Genomic DNA, 16,745 nt, shown 5'->3' with positions numbered 1-16,745 from the left:
TGATCTTCTGCTTTGGGCACTGCCAGTCCTCCTTTTACGTCTGCATTTGAGGAACTTGAAGTGCCAGGTACGTTGGTCCATGACGCTGATAATAACTGGTGCAAGCTGATAAGATGGCACCAGTCTGTTTGATTTCTTAAATCTAACGGCCGGACACTTACACAAGCTCTCACGTTTCTTAGAATTTGGCTGATTGACAAAACCTCATAAATGATAGAGCGTAGTGAATGATTTACGTGTCCCTGTGCGATATCGGAGACACTTCTAGGATCCCATATATCATTAGTGGAGATGAGCGAACGCCGTTCCATCAAATATCAGGCCATTCGAGATATTCAATTCCAATCGAATACCATGAGGCAAACGCAGTAAAAATTTGTGCCCCCTCCCACCTTCCCTGGCGCTTTTTTTGCCCCAATAACTGCACAGGGGAGGTGGGACAGGAGCTACGACATCGGAGGCAGGGAAAAAAAATTAAAAAACCCATTGGTTGCAGAAAACATGTGACCTCCCATTCATAAGAACGGCCGCCGCCATATTCGTGTCATTTCAGTGTTGGAGTGATAGGGAGAGCTTGTTCTGAGGGCGATACAGGGCATTTATATACAGTCAGTGCTTTCTAGCTTTGGTTAGGCAGGAAATAACAGATCTATTCAGAGCTTAATACATGCAGCAGCAGGGGACATGCGCAAGGACATGGACATGGATACCCAGCTGTATATCCAGTCCACAGTCCAGGTACTGGAGAGGGGCTGCCAGCAGTGTCCTTCGTCAGTAGAAGCAGGGGACGTGGGCTAGGATGTGGATACCTAGCTGTATATCCACTCCACAGTCCAGGTACTGGAGAGGGGCTGCCAGCAGCAGCAGGGGACATGGGTGAGGAAGTGGATATTCAGCTGGGTATCCACTCCAGAGTCCAGGTACTGGAGAGAAGCTGCCAGCACCCAATTTACTCTTCCTCCTCATACTCCTCCTCCTCCTCCTCCTACAACCCCAGCCCCTACTTCTGAATGTTTTAGGGCTCCAGCCCAAGGGCCTGCAAAATAATTTTTTAGGGCTCACCCCCAAGGGCCAAAAGCACTGTATTTTAAAGGCTGTACTCATGCCAAGGGCCCAAAACTAAATCTCTGCTGTTTAAAGGCTCCACTCACCCAAAGAACCAACAAATCTCTGCTGGTGAAGGCTGAACTAAGTTAAAGGGTCTAACACTCTGCAGGTAGAGGCTGAAGTCACCTGAAGGGCCCCAATCTCTGCTGGAGCTCAGCTTAAGGGCCTGGAACTTAATTTGGAAGGGCTCATGTTAAGGGCTAGAAAAGTGAATTTTGGAAGGTCTCCCCACATCACACACATCCACAATGACAGGTCAGGGGGGGACTGAAGGATTTCCCATTGTCTATTCCATCTGTGGTTGTCATGGGCAATGTGATATAAAGGGGGGCTTGGTAATGTTTGTTTAGCTGAAATCTGGGTTTGTGTCCCTCCATTTGGGGAGTAAAGAAGGTTTCCAGGTATTTCCCCACTTTGATAGAGGTTGTAGTGAGTGTGTATAGTGTGTAGTTGTTAGGCTGTGATAGTGGGGTAATAGAGGGGCTTTGGTGTGTTAGATGCCCCCAGACATGCGCCCCCTGCTGGCTCAGTTACATTGCAGAGGTGTTGGCATCATTTCCTGGGGTGTCATAGTGGACTTGGTGACTCTCCTGAGTCGAATGGTGGGATCCCCTGAAACAAAGCATTTTCTCCCATAGACTATAATGGGGTTCCATATTTATTCGAATAGTCCAATATTGAGCGGCTATTGGAAACGAATAACGGACATCGAATATTTTACTGTTCGCTCATCTCTAATCGGAGACACTTCTCGGATCCCATATAGCAGTAGACTTATGGCAGGTGAAGCAGAAGGAGCAGCTTATCGTATTCTTGGTGTGGTAGAATAGTATTTCCCCATACGTCAAACAGCAGCGCAACAATGGGGTATTCGTGCCCCTGCGAACCTATTAGGACAGGTGGAATTTTTATTCAATCATCAGGGAACCTCCCCTATAAGAGGTCAGCCGACCCCCTCTCCCTAGGTAAGAGGAAAAGGAGAGAAAAAAGTCTCTTCTGAATGCTGGGGGACTTACCGGAGCTAGGTCTGGGCTGTGGGGGGACTGCCGGGCTTCTTCGGGGAGGCTGTTCTCCCTGGAGGTGCACTGGTGATGCAGTCGTCTCACGGCGTTCCTTGGCTTCCCAAACTCCTGCTTCGGAGCGTCGGGTCTCCGCGCATGCACAAGTCTTAGTCTCACGCGCGTGGCTTCTTTCCCGAGATATCGAGCGGGCGGCGCTGCGGACATGCGCAGTCTGTCGGCCGCCGCTACGGACTGTTTTGTTCCTCCTCCCGTGTCTGAAAGTGGACAGGGGAGGATGGTTTTGATAGTAGATTGGGGGCACGTAGGTAGGCACCCTGTGGGTGACGATTTTTATAAGGGGGGAGATTTACCCTCCTTTTTCCCTGGGGGGCGGAGCTTTAAGGATCCCTCCCCCTCCTGGGGGTATATAAGGTTAGTGTATCAGCTGGAGGTTGATGCTACAGTCATCCTCAGGCTGAATCAAGCTCCTTGAACTTGCTGTTGGGAATTAGCTGTGCAGCTGATTAAGGTATGTTCAGCCGGCTGAGACCCTAGGTAGGTAAATGGGGTTCTAATATGCTCCTTATTTCCAGATGTCTTCTTCAACGTCTTCATCCTCCGGGGAGGGAAGAAGAAGAAAGTCAGTGTCGTCACGTCATCACGAGCTGTGCAAGGATTGTAACATCCCGCTACCGGATGGCTACGAAAATACGTGGTGTCGCCAATGAAGGGCCCCATGGCCAGAGGCGGCACAAGTCCACGAGGTTATCTCCTGGGTGAAGGGATACGTGGAAGAATCTATGCGAGAGATAAAGGAGTCTATCGCCCACCTCGCCAAGAGGCCACGCTTGGAGGTAACAGGCCGTCCGTTTCCACTAGACGAGGATTTTCAGATAATTGATGAGGTGTCCTCGGATGAGGACGCGGTGGTCGCAGGTCCTGCCTTTCCGGTGGAAAAGATGCCGAAACTTATGAAATTGGTCCGTCCGGATCGCGAGGGAGAGCCAGACCAGAGGGGACCAAGGTCTTTTAAAGTGGAACCACAGGTATCCAAGTATATGGAGACTGAGTGGAAACGCCCAGAAAGGTCATTCCAGATGTCCAAGAGATTTAGAACCCTCTTCCCGGTGGAGGAGGCGCAGTTCGATCGTTGGGGGCCGCCGCCAAAAGTCGACATGGCTGTATTGAAACTCTCCAAGCGTACGGTGGTGCCGTCGGAGGACGGGTAAAACCTACAGGATGCCATGGATAGGCGCACAGAGTTAGGTATACCACCAGGTAAGGGGTATACCGAGAATTAGGATGTCCTTCTTATTTTTTTCTCTTGTAGGGGTCGTTGCTCCGGATATATACATCAGCTGCCGCCCAAGCCGCCGTGGGAATATCGACTACAGAGGTCGTCCAATTTGTGAAGACCAACATGTCCACACTCCGGAGGGATATCGACTCGAGGGTTCCCCGAAGTCGTACCGAAGGTGCCTTCAGCACGTAATATAAATCATGTCATTTCTTTACCCACCTTTTTTCCGTCTCCAGCAACTCCGGAGCAGGAAAGGTGGCACTCTTTGGACCTGAGAAGGTGCCTGAAGATCTATTTGGAACAAACTAGTGTCTTCAGGAAAACTGAGAATTTATTTGTAAATATTTCAGGAAGGAACAAAGGTGAGAAGGTTTCGAAAGGTACACTCGCTGGATGGATAAAAGAAGCCATCTTGCAGACCTTTCAGAATCAGGGGCTAGACCCCCCTGAATTTCTCCGTGCACATTCCACCCGTGCGGTGGCTGCTCCTTGTGCAGCGGCAGCGACATGGAGTTTGCACCTGACATTCGTGAGGCATTACAGATTGGATCAGTTTAATGCGGATACGATGGCGTTTGGCCGTTCGGTCCTGTCATCAGTATGCCAGGAAGTCCCGCCCTAGGGGGGATTTACTTGCTACCTCCCCATTGTTGTGCTGCTGTTTGACGTATGGGGAATGGAGGATTATGTAGATAATCTGTTTTCCCATAGTCCGAACAGCAGCGCAAAGCTCCGGCCCTTTGATTTTTTTGTTTTTTTCTGGAGAGAAGTTTTTTTCTTCAGTAGGGTATGCTTTATAATAGACATGGGGGAGAGGGGGTCGGCTGACCTCTTATAGGGGAGGTTCCCTGATGATTGAATAAAAATTCCACCTGTCCTAATAGGTTCGCAGGGGCAGGAATACCCCATTGTTGCGCTGCTGTTTGGACTATGGGAAAACAGATTATCTACATAATCCTCCATTATTTGTCACTAGATACAAGTCTTAGCTAGTTGTGATCATAAAGAGGGCACACCATTGTTAAAGTTCATTCAGACTATCCCAGACCTGAGGATCTGTCGCACAATTGCGTCCTGTCTGTGAGCCGCTCTCGTTTCCCAGACTTACCGTAGCCTTGTGAATACAACTCAATGTGTAACTCACTACTGAACCAAACTTTGTGTCAGCTCAGTACTGTCATGGTCGACCATTCGGGAGACGGCTGCTTCATAACTTACTATGATCCACTGTGTTCCATTAGCAGTTACCATAGGAGAGTGTGATCAGACTATTGCTCTCATCCTCCATGGAGACATGGAGCGAGGTGAGTATAAGGAATCAGTCCTTCAATACGGAGGGCCGCTTTGGGTAATAGTTCCACGAAACTGCGCCAGGGCCCCCAGACTTTCGGGAGGAGGTCATGTTGCCTATTCGTCCAGCTAATGATTTCCTCAAACCGGTATATCTGGTGAACAGTCTCCAGCCACAATTTGAGGGGGGGGGGGGGGTGTGTGTTCTTGTTTGAGCCAGAGAAGCGGGATCAGAGATTTTGCCGCTTCCAAGAGAAGTGCGGGTAGCGAATGTTTTGAAGGTATGTATTGGGGGAGGGACAACAATACCAGCGTGGACGTCAGGTCGGGACAGTCATTAGTTATTAGATCTATCTGCTCCGCTATCTGTTACCAAAAAGGCTTGATATTCTGGCACGTCCGCCATACGTGAACATAAGAGCCAGTGCATTATCGGCAGCGCCAACATAAATTAGAATCCAACAGATTATGGTTAGAGATGAGCGAACAGGGAAATATTCGATATTCGTTTCTAATAGCCTCCCAATATTTGACTATTCAAACGAATATCGAACCCCATTATAGTCTATAGGGAAAAAAGCTTCGTTTCAGGGGAAACCACTATTCGACTCACCAAGAGTCACCAAGTCCACTATGACACCCCAGGAAATGATGCCAACACCCTGGAATGCAACTGACACAGCAGAGGAAGCATGTCTGGGGGCATCTAACACACCCAAGTCACTGTATTGCGCCACTAATAATGTGGGAGATGACTTTTTGCCATAGGAATGCATTGACCAGTGTTGATTGTCCGAATGCCATACAGTGTACAGCATTCGGCCAATCAACGCTGGTTCTGACGGAGGCTCATCTGTGAGGAGGCGGAGTCTAAGATCGGTCCACAGCAGTCTCCATTGTGGTCCGATCTCAGATGTAGCAGCGCACAAGCAGCTTTGTGTTCAGGGCACAGCCAGCTCTGCTACATCTGAGATCGGACCACAATGGAGATTGCTGTGGACCGATCTTAGACTCCGCCTCCTCACAGATGAGCCTCCGGCAGAACCAGCATTGATTGGCCAATGCTGTACACTGTATGGCATTCAGCCAATCAACGCTGGTCAATGCATTCCTATGAGAAAAAGGCAGTTCCCGCATAACGCAAGCTGCCAGGGATCCCGACTAGCATATAATGGGCTGACACAAGATGTGCTTGCAGGTGAAGTTTGAAAGTGATGAGACCTTGCCAGCCAGAGCTAAATGTGAGAGTAAGTTCAATGCAAACAAAACAAAGCAGTGCACCATATGCTAGTCGGGATCGCTGGCAGCTTGCAGTATGCGGGAGCTGACTTTTTCCCATAGGAATGCATTGACCGTACTCTTGCATGTATCTCAGGTTGGCAAGGAAGGCATATAGAGCTCCAATGAGCTGGGTGAGTAAGATTCCCACCTAAATAAAGGTAATCCCTAGCTAACCCTGCCTGTACATCTGTCCCTGTCTCACAGTCACATAGTTCACAGTCTCATATGACCCGATTCTGAAATCCCCCATTCGTATAAAGCGGAGGTCACCTGATTTTGGCCGCCAATTCCTTTTTCCGATTTTTTTCGATGCCTCCGTTGTTGTAGTTCCTGTCCCACCTCCCCTGCACAGTTACTGGTGCAAAAAAAGCGCCAGGGAAGGTGGGAGGGGATACACATTTTTAGTGCGTTTGCCACGTGGTATTCGATTGGAATCGAATATCTCGAGCAGCCTGTATACCAATTTGATTGCTCATCTCTAATTATGATCAAACAGCCATTTTGGTGATCTGTGCCCCCGGGCACGCACTTTGAAGTCTGATTCCTGCATTCTGACGCAGGTCGAGAAACCGTAGGACCTAGCTAAGATATATTTTGTTTCCTCATCATCACACACTACATCCAACTCTTTTTCCTATGCTAACAGATATGATGGTTTGTCCTGCTCGATAATGGATTCCATCCATTTCCTACAGGACGACATCGTTCTAGACTTGGGTCAGTCTTAGTTCAAAGGGCGTAAGACGTCTAAGAGGATTCCCAGTCTCTATCAGATACATAAAGAATTCTCTGAATTGCGCATAATGAGGATACAAATTCCCTGGGGAATTAGATTTTGGAATTGTGACTCAGCAATAGGTTTCCCATCAGCTATGAGATCTTCTACAGTATACTTCTCCAATCTGAGCCAAATGTCAGCTGCAGCTCGGCTCGGCTTAGGTATTACTGCTGGAATTAAGTGAGCTGGCAAAAGTGGGGAGATTGCTGGGGACAATTTATCTCTCACTTTATGCCAGGTGGACCAAATTGCACCAAACAGCGGGTCGCTTGTCATCAGCTGTGGACATATAATACTGTGTGGGGGCCAATGTGGAATATATTATACTGTGTGGGGGTCACTGTGCTGTATATAATACTGTGCGGGGGTCACTGTGCTGTATATAATATTGTATGGGGGTCACTGTGCTGTATATAATACTGTCTGGGGGTCACTGTGGAGTATATTATACTGTGTGGGGGGGTCACTGTGGAGTATATTATACTGTGTGGGGTCACTGTGCTGTATATAATACTGTCTGGGGGTCACTGTGGAGTATATTATACTGTGTGGGGTCACTGTGCTGTATATTATACTGTGTGGGGGTCACTGTGCTGTATATAATACTGTGTGGGGGTCACTGTGCTGTATATAATACTGTGTGGAGGTCACTGTACTGTATATAATACCGTGTGGGGATCATTGTGCTGTATATAATACTGTGTGGGGGTCACTGTGGAGTATAATATACTGTGTGGGGGCCACTGTGGAGTATATTATACTGTGTGGGGGCCACTGTGCTGTATATAATACTGTGTGGGGGCCACTGTGCTGTATATAATGCTGTGGAGTATATTATACTGTGTGGGGGTCACTGTACTGTATATCATAGTGTGTGGGGGTCACTGTGCTGTATATAATACTGTGTGGGGGCCACTGTGCTGTATATAATGCTGTGGAGTATATTATACTGTGTGGGGGTCACTGTACTGTATATAATACTGTGTGGGGGCCACTGTGGAGTATATTATACTGTATAATATACAGAGTACGGCATTCGACCAATCAACGCTGGTTCTGCCGGAGAAGGCGGAGTCTAAGATCGGTCCACAGCAGACTCCATTGTGGTCCGATCTCAGGTTTAGAAGAGTTGACACAGCTGACACACCTGAGATGCAGCAGAGTTGGCCGTGCGCTGAGCTGCACTACACCAGAGATGCAGCAGTGCTGGCCGTGTGCTCCTCTTGGCTGCATCTCCGGTGTAGTCGAGCTGGAATGCACAGGCACAGGAATGCATTGACGAGCATTGATTGGCCGAATTCCGTACAGAGTACAGTATTCGGCCAATCAACGCTGGTTCTGCCGGAGGAGGTGGAGTCTAAGATCGGTCCACAGCAGCCTCCATTGTGATCCGATATCAAGTATAGCAGAGTTGACACAGCTCTGCCACACCTGAGATGTAGCAGTGCTGCGCTCTCAACGCTGCTATGACACTGCCGTGGAGCAATCTTAGACTCCGCCTCCTCCGGCAGAACCAGCGTTGATTTGCCGAATGCTGTACTCTATACGGAATTCTGCCAATCAATGCTCGTCAATGCATTCCTATGGGAAAAAGTCAGCTCCCGCATATCACAAGCTGACAGGGATCCCGACCAGATAGAGCCCCAAAGAGCTGGGTGAGTGACATCCCCCTAAATAAATGTAGTGTCCCAGTACACTCCTTCCTGCCATTATAATAGTTGTATGCTATGTAATGTCATGTCTCTCACACTGTACTAATACTGAGTATCGCTATCTATTGTATAATCTGTATTTCCTGTGTGCATACATTGTGGTCATTGCCATGTACTATTCTGCTGCCACCTATGGGTCACTCTATGTAGGTGCATGTGATATAGGATCCCAATCTCTCCATACACAGCACGAGCAGAACTTTCTAGAAAGCTGTGGGTGGAGACTTTAGCCCCGCCTTCCTTTTAGCAGGAGAAAGGAGACCAGAGCAGCCATGTTGTGGAGAGTGTAGTGTGTGAGGTAACAGCACCTGCTGCTTCTCCAACACTGGGAGGTATGGCGGCACTATATGGTAGTCCTCCTCACATGCCCCCGCTGTATTGTACATGAGACTGTATCACTGGGAGGTATGGCGGCACTATATGGTAATCCTCCTCACATGCACCCGCTGTATTGTACATGAGACTGTATCACCATACCTCCCAACCGTCCCGATTTCTGCGGGACAGTCCCGATTTGGGTGACATGTCCCGCGGTCCCGGTTGGAGGGAGGTATGTCCCGATTTCAACTCAGATCTGCGTCCAGAGGACGCAGATCTGAGTTGAACACATATGCGGCTGAAGGAAGGAGCTGACACAGGTCGCCGCTGGCCGCCTCTCTCGCTGACACATGTGGCTGAAGCGAGGAGCTGACCTCCTGGCTTGTAGACGCGATGTACAAGCCAGGAGCCGGCGGCAACGGCGAAGCGAGGAGCTGACACAGGTCAGCTCCTCGCTTCAGTCGCATGTGTCAGCGAGAGAGGCGGGCAGAGAGCGGCGAGGGAGCGGAGGAGAAGGTAAGTTTAATGTGGAGGTGGAACGTGAATCTGGGGGCAGATGAAGGAGAGGACAGCATGACACTGGGGGCAGAGATGGAGAGGACGGCATGACACTGGGGGCAGAGATGGAGAGGACATGAATCTGGGGGCAGAGATGGAGGGACATGAATCTGGGGGCAGAGATGTGGGGACATGAATCTGGGGGAAGAGATGTGGGGACATGAATCTGGGGGCAGAGATGGAGTGGACATGAAACTGGGGGCAGAGATGTGGGACATGAATCTGGGGGCAGAGATGTGGGGACATGAATCTGGGGGCAGAGATGGAGGGACATGAATCTGGGGGCAGAGATGGGGGGACATGAATCTGGGGGCAGAGATGTGGGGACATGAATCTGGGGGCAGAGATGGAGAGGACATGAATCTGGGGGCAGAGATGGAGGGACATGAATCTGGGGGCAGAGATGTGGGGACATGAATCTGGGGGCAGAGATGGAGAGGACATGAATCTGGGGGCAGAGATGGGGGCATGAATCTGGGGGCAGAGATGGGGGACATGAATCTGGGGGCAGAGATGGAGGGACATGAATCTGGGGGCAGAGATGGAGGGACATGAATCTGGGGGCAGAGATGGGGGACATGAATCTGGGGGCAGAGATGTGGGACATGAATCTGGGGGCAGAGATGGAGGGACATGAATCTGGGGGCAGAGATGGAGGGACATGAATCTGGGGGCAGAGATGGAAGAGGGACATGAAACTGGAGGCAGATGAAGGGTGTATATGAAACTGGGGGAGAGATAGAGGGGGGACATATAATTTACGGGTGACTGTAGGAGGATTATACTGTGTGCGGGCACATGAAAAATTAACGAGTGGGTGGAGTCAACACAAAAGTGGGCGGGGCTAAGTTTGCCGCGGCGCGCGTAGCGCACATTTTGTCCCTCTTTCGGTTCTTCAAAAGTTGGCAGGTATGGTATCACTGGGAGGTATGGCGGCACTATATGGTAGTCCTCCTCACATGCACCCGCTGTATTGTACATGAGACTGTATCACTGTCAGGTATGGCGGCACTATATGGTAATCCTCCTCACATGCACCCTCTGTATTGTACATGAGACTGTATCACTGGGAGGTATGGCGGCACTATATGGTAATCCTCCTCACATACCCCCGCTGTATTGTACATGAGACTGTATCACTGTGAGGTATGGCGGCACTATATGGTAGTCCTCCTCACATGCACCCTCTGTATTGTACATGAGACTGTATCACTGGGAGGTATGGCGGCACTATATGGTAGTCCTCCTCACATACACCCGCTGTATTGTACATGAGACTGTATCACTGGGAGGTATGGCGGCACTATATGGTAATCCTCCTCACATGCACCCGCTGTATTGTACATGAGACTGTATCACTGTGAGGTATGGCGGCACTATATGGTAGTCCTCCTCACATGCACCCGCTGTATTGTACATGAGACTGTATCACTGTGAGGTATGGCGGCACTATATGGTAATCCTCCTCACATGCCCCCGCTGTATTGTACATGAGACTGTATCACTGGGAGGTATGGCGGCACTATATGGTAGTCCTCCTCACATACACCCGCTGTATTGTACATGAGACTGTATCACTGTGAGGTATGGCGGCACTATATGGTAGTCCTCCTCACATGCACCCGCTGTATTGTACATCAGATTGTATCACTGGGAGGTATGGCGGCACTATATGGTAGTCCTCCTCACATGCACCCGCTGTATTGTACATCAGATTGTATCACTGGGAGGTATGGCGGCACTATATGGTAGTCCTCCTCACATGCACCCGCTGTATTGTACATGAGACTGTATCACTGGGAGGTATGGCGGCACTATATGGTAATCCTCCTCACATGCCCCCGCTGTATTGTACATGAGACTGTATCACTGTGAGGTATGGCGGCACTATATCAGAGTCCTCAGTAAAGAAACTTTTGGTTAACATAGGACTGTGTCTTTTGCTTTCCTTCTTTTGACAATTGACTTGCTGTGTGTCCTATGAGAGGTGCCCGCAGCCTGGACCACCACTACAGCTACCGTGACCATTACACCATCTCATCTATCAGAGGGACTACTGCCCCCATTAGGTCCTACTATAACACCTGCATCCCTTGGGATACCACAATTTCAACTTGACCCCTGGTGGGTTGGTCTTGACTAGAGATGAGCGAACAGTAAAATATTCAATGTTCGTTATTCTCCGACTATTGGAAGGAATATGGAACCCCATTATAGTCTATGGGAGAAAATGCCTCGTTTCAGGGGATCCCACCATTCACCTCAGGAGAGTCACCAAGTCCACTATGACACCCCAGGAAATGATGCCAACACCTCTGCAATGTAACTGGGCCAGCAGGGGGCGCATGTCTGGGGGCATCTAACACACCAAAGCCCCTCTATTACCCCACTATCACAGCCTAACAACTACACACTATACACACTCACTACAACCTCTATCAAAGTGGGGGGAAAATACCTGGAAACCTTCTTTACTCCCCAAATGGAGGGACACAAACCCAGATTTCAGCTAAACAAACATTACCAAGCCCCCCTTTATATCACATTGCCCATGACACCCACAGATGGAATAGACAATGGGAAATCCTTCAGTCCCCACCCTGACCTGTCATTGTGGATGTGTGTGATGTGGGGAGACCTTCCAAAATTCACTTTCATGGCTCTTAACATGAGCCCGTACAAATTACGTTCCAGGCCCTTAAGCTGAGCTCCAGCAGAGATTGGGGCCCTTCAGGTGACTTCAGCCTCCACCTGCAGAGATTTAGGCCCTTAGAGTGAGTTGAGCCTTTAAACAGCAGAGATTTCGTTTTTGGCCCTTGGCGTGAGTACAGCCTTTAAAAAGCAGTGTTTTGGGGCCTTGGGGTGACTATAGCCATGCACCAGCAGTGCTTCATTTTTTGGCCCTTGGGGTGACCCCCTAAGAAATTATTTTGCAGGCCCTTGGGCTGGAGCACTAAAAAATTGTGCTGCATATATTTTATAACAAAAAATAAATTCACATGCAGAATTGGGGGGCTGGGGTTGTAGGAGGAATATGAGGAGGAAGAGTAAATTGTTTGCTGACTGAATCGCTCCGGTACCTGGCCTGTGGACTGGATATACAGCTGGGTGTGCACGTGCACGTCCTCGCCCCACATCCCCTGCTGCTACGCTGCATCATGTATTAAGCTCACTCCAAAACTGAAATGACACGAATAGGGCGGTGGCCGTTCTTATGAATGGGAGGTCACATGTTTTCAGCAGCCAATGGGTTTTTTCAATTGTTTTCACTTCCTCCATTGTCGTAGTTCCTGTCCCACCTCCTCTGCACAGTTATTGGTGCAAAAAACGCGCCAGGGAAGGTGGGAGGGGACACAAATTTTTACTACGTATGCGGCCTTGTATTTGATTGTGAACGAATACATCGAATGCCATGATATTCCATTGAATACCTATTCGATGGAACGGTGTTCGCTCATCTCTAGTCTTGACCACTAAGTCAATGCACTTCAATGCTAATGTATTGCAATGCATTGAGAAAGACCAAGACTTTCAATCAGGAGTGTTAACTATAATAAAGCAGATCCCGTGTAATATAAGTAGTGAAGGGGAGAGCATACACGCATGAGCACCACAGTACCTTCAAATAATTGATCAGCAGCAGCCACGCTCAAAGTAGTCCACCATAGCACCAGTAAATCTGTGAGGAGCGTATTATACTGTGTGGGGGCCATTGTGCATCATTAGACCATGGCGGGAGGCAGGGGCTGCAGAAAATATTATACTGTGTGGGTCACTTTGGAGTATTATATTGGAGGGGGGGGGGGGGAACAGCGGGGAGACTTTTGTACTGTATGGAACATATTATACTGTGTGGGGCTGCTGGGGAGCATATTATACAGTGTGGGGTGACTAAGGCGTATAATACTGTGTTGGGGCTCTGAGGAGCATATTATACTGTGTGGAACATTATATATCATGTGGGGCCATGGTTGGGGGGGGGCAAGTTAAGCATTTTATACTGTTGAGGGCACTGTGGAGCATTATATACCATGTGGAGCATTATACTGTCGGCCAGCCTTGTCCCCTGGTGACCCCAAACTGCACATCATAGTCTGTAGAGTCAGCCATGAAGGATATAAAATAATAAAGGAAACCATCACGCATGCAATTCCATGTAAACGTCTCATACTTTTATTATAAGCCACATAGCAGAAGGTTAGGAGGTTATAATCTGGACAATGCAAATGGTGGACGGTGGATTACAGGAGGCCGCTACTAATCCAACTTCGTCGCGTTACAGTCATCCAAAGCCGCTGCGTAAAGCGAGATGAGCCGGGCCGACGTTCAGTAACTGCAGACGAATGGAAGTCTTCTGCGGCAATTTACAGACACCCAGCGTCCGGCTGTAAGGAAGATAGTAAAGGGTTAATAGATACAGACACTCAGGACTATAGTCGTCCATCCTCAGGGCTTGGTTCTAGTCTATGATCATGTTGATACAAAGGTCTGAAAAGGAGCCGCACAGACAACATGGTGGTAATGGCGGCTTCTGTGCTTGCGGCCGAGTTCACACGTGGCAGGATTGTAACACAGATTCTACTATTAGATCGGAAGTAATTTAGGAATTGTAATGATGACTTATTATTTAGTGAGTAATATATAATATAATTTCCATTGATCTCAATGAGACAATATTGTGTTCTGTACTTACTGAGTTTGTTCATGGCCACACACCATAGTCCTCGTCTCTTACGGTTTCCACAAGACCAGTTGGAATAGTTCAGGCGGGATCCGTCAACATTGCAGTATCGGCTTTGCTACAAATAAGGTCAAAGTTGGATACAAATTCACAAAATAATGGAAAACAACACACAGTAAGATGGACACTAGGGACAGACTACTGCTTAGGGTGTCCTATAGGTTACAATGAACTGCCCCTTAAGATAGTCCATAGACCTACAGAGATACTAAGGGATTAGCACAGGTCTAATGGACTAGGCAAATATGCCCGGGACTCCTGCTCTCCAATAGCAAAGGGTTGGGGAATGGATGCCAAGTACTGAGCCCTTCTGCCCCAGGACAATGGGGAGAGATGGCCTCACCAAGCTCTAGTAAGATGTCCAGTATTGTTCCCTTCTATGGGGAGCCATTGCTTGATGATACAAGTACACACAGAAAATGTCGCTGTACTTACTTTCCTTCCCTTAGCGACGCCAATCCAGACATAGATGGAATTGCGGACGTGTCTCCTGAATGCTCTCGCCAGGAAGAGATTGGCTCTGGAGCTGTGGATGGAGGCCAGGTTGCCTTTCCTTCGAAGACAGGTAAACTAAGAAAGAAAAATGACCAGAGAGAAAGCAGAAGGTTAATGAAGCAGTGGACATTTACAATGGGAGAATATACTGTATACACTTAGACATCACACAAAGGATGGGAAGGCTAATAAATAAGACATAGAAACATACCCAGGCCCATAGGAAGGACTTGGGATTGAGGAAAATATGGTATCTACATCTTCCTTTCTCAGGACACTCGGAATCTTCTGCGTTTTCAGTAAAATCTGGCTTCAGGTTGTCATATTCTTCAAGCATAGACAAGTCATTTCCATCCCACTCGTCTTCGCTCTCATTCTCACCCTCAGCCTCGTCAAATGTCTCCTCCATGTTATCGCTTTCATCGTGGGAAGTTTCCATCAACTTGTCCGCAAAGTTTTCCTGAGCGTCATCTCCTGGGAACAAAAACATCATAGTAAAAATGTGGGTGACCTTTGCTTACCTGGGAGTGAGACAGATGTGACCTCAACACGTGTGAAGACTATGGCCAAGCAATGAGAGAGACCTCCGTCCTTAATAACAAAAGGGTCGAGCAGCCGAAATCTTCCCTGACATCTGTTTCCAGGGACAAGTCGGGGGGCAAATATGTAATGTGTATGCCAGCCCCCCCAGTATGAACTATTATAACACTGGATATCCAGTCTGAATATGTATCAGCATCAATGAGAAGGTTTGTCTTCATCACTGACTCACCAGATTCTTGGGCGAAGGCCGTGCCCACCAAGAGCAGCAGTAGAAGGTGCACCATGTCTTCTAGAAGGCTTCTCAAACTTCTGATGATCTGCTGCTTTGTGTTCGCTTGGTCTTCTTTTTATATCTGTATTTTAGGAAGTAGAGCGGCCAGGTACGTTGGTCCATGAAGCTGATAACAAATGGTGCAAGGTGATAAGAGATAAACGGCCTACAAGGTTTCCTAAGAACAACGGCCCATTATAGTTAGGAAACTCACTTGTTTCTTAGCATTTGGTAAATTGACTAAACGTATTAACTTGTAAACTATAACTGACCATGTAAATATTGTATATAGTGCCGTCTGTAGTAGAACCTATGGAGTGACAAGCCTTATTCCCATATTACATGGGTCTTTTACTGGAAAAGTCAGAGAAGACAGCTAATGGCATGGAGAGCAGCTATATTAATGGGCAACTTTGGAGGAACCCTGTCCCCAGAGTCTAGAATATCACCCCCGTCCATCAGATAGATAGTACGTCCTCAATGACCGTAGTATAACCCTTGGCAATGGATGGGGCTACACAAAAAGGCTCTGCGCTAGATCCGACTTCAAGCAAAGAGTAATTTTATTGGAAAGACATCAAACAACTTCACACACGATGCTTGTCTGAGGGTTTCGGGGAATCGCACCGCCTTCTCAAATGATATGTAATGAGAAACAACCAAGGGATCCTGTTTTGCAGATAAAAAGCCCTTAGGATGCCCTCATAGGTGTGTGTAGACCTACGAGGGCATCCTAAGGGTTCCACACACACCTATGAGGGCATCTGAAGGGGTCTACACACACCTATGAGGGCATCTGAAGGGGTCTACACACACCTATGAGGGCATCTGAAGGGGTCTACACACACCTATGAGGGCATCTGAAGGGGTCTACACACACCTATGAGGGCATCTAAAGGGGTCTACACACACTTATGAGGGCTGTGTATCTGCAAAACAGGATCCCTCAGTTGTCTGAGCTCAGCCATAAGCTTCTTGTCCTATCACTTTCCAGCTTGTACAAGCTGCAGACATCATGAGGGGTGTACTAGCCCCTCTGCGCCCTGACCCCTCACACTACTTCCTCCTCTAGGTGTACATGACACGTCTTTGAACAGTCTGACCGGGGAGCAGTAAACCACAAGTGATGGGGGCAGTGATGGGGGCCTGGCCACTGTATGCGGATACAATGTGGAACAACTAGTGGGGGCCATTTTACTGTATGGGGCCAACATAAGGATTGTGTTTTGTTATCTTCAAAATTTTTTCTGCCCAGCCAAGTTTGAGACTCGTGGTTTAGACCCAGTAAACTACTGGGGGGATGTTTAGGGGTGAGACAACAACGACTACCCTCAATAAATCTATAATAAT

At 48.4% G+C, this 16,745-nt stretch overlaps 1 protein-coding gene across 1 annotated transcript; it reads right to left on the bottom strand.

The window, feature by feature from the left end:
• Nucleotides 1-13,627: 13,627 nt before the first annotated feature.
• Nucleotides 13,628-15,408, bottom strand: LOC142219229 (uncharacterized). Its single transcript, XM_075288175.1, has 5 exons — nt 15,354-15,408; nt 14,793-15,055; nt 14,522-14,656; nt 14,062-14,144; nt 13,628-13,730 (listed from the first exon to the last, which is right to left on the bottom strand). Exons 1-5 carry the CDS (start codon nt 15,406-15,408, stop codon nt 13,628-13,630), a joined length of 639 nt encoding a protein of 212 aa, XP_075144276.1.
• Between the last annotated feature and the right edge of the window lie 1,337 nt (nt 15,409-16,745).

Source organism: Leptodactylus fuscus, chromosome 10 (genome assembly GCF_031893055.1).
Source record: "Leptodactylus fuscus isolate aLepFus1 chromosome 10, aLepFus1.hap2, whole genome shotgun sequence".
In the NCBI taxonomy this organism is placed as follows: Eukaryota; Metazoa; Chordata; class Amphibia; order Anura; family Leptodactylidae; genus Leptodactylus; species Leptodactylus fuscus.
This window is presented reverse-complemented; position numbering and strand designations above follow the sequence as displayed.

Coding starts and splice junctions, on each gene's coding strand:
- LOC142219229 (XM_075288175.1), bottom strand. CDS start 15,408: ATGGTGCACCTTCTACTGCTGCTCTTGGTGGGCACGGCCTTCGCCCAA. Junction 15,056..15,353: donor GGCCTTCGCCCAAGAATCTG/GTGAGTCAGTGA, acceptor TTTTGTTCCCAG/GAGATGACGCTCAGGAAAAC. Junction 13,731..14,061: donor CGTAAGAGACGAGGACTATG/GTGTGTGGCCAT, acceptor TCTTCCTTACAG/CCGGACGCTGGGTGTCTGTA.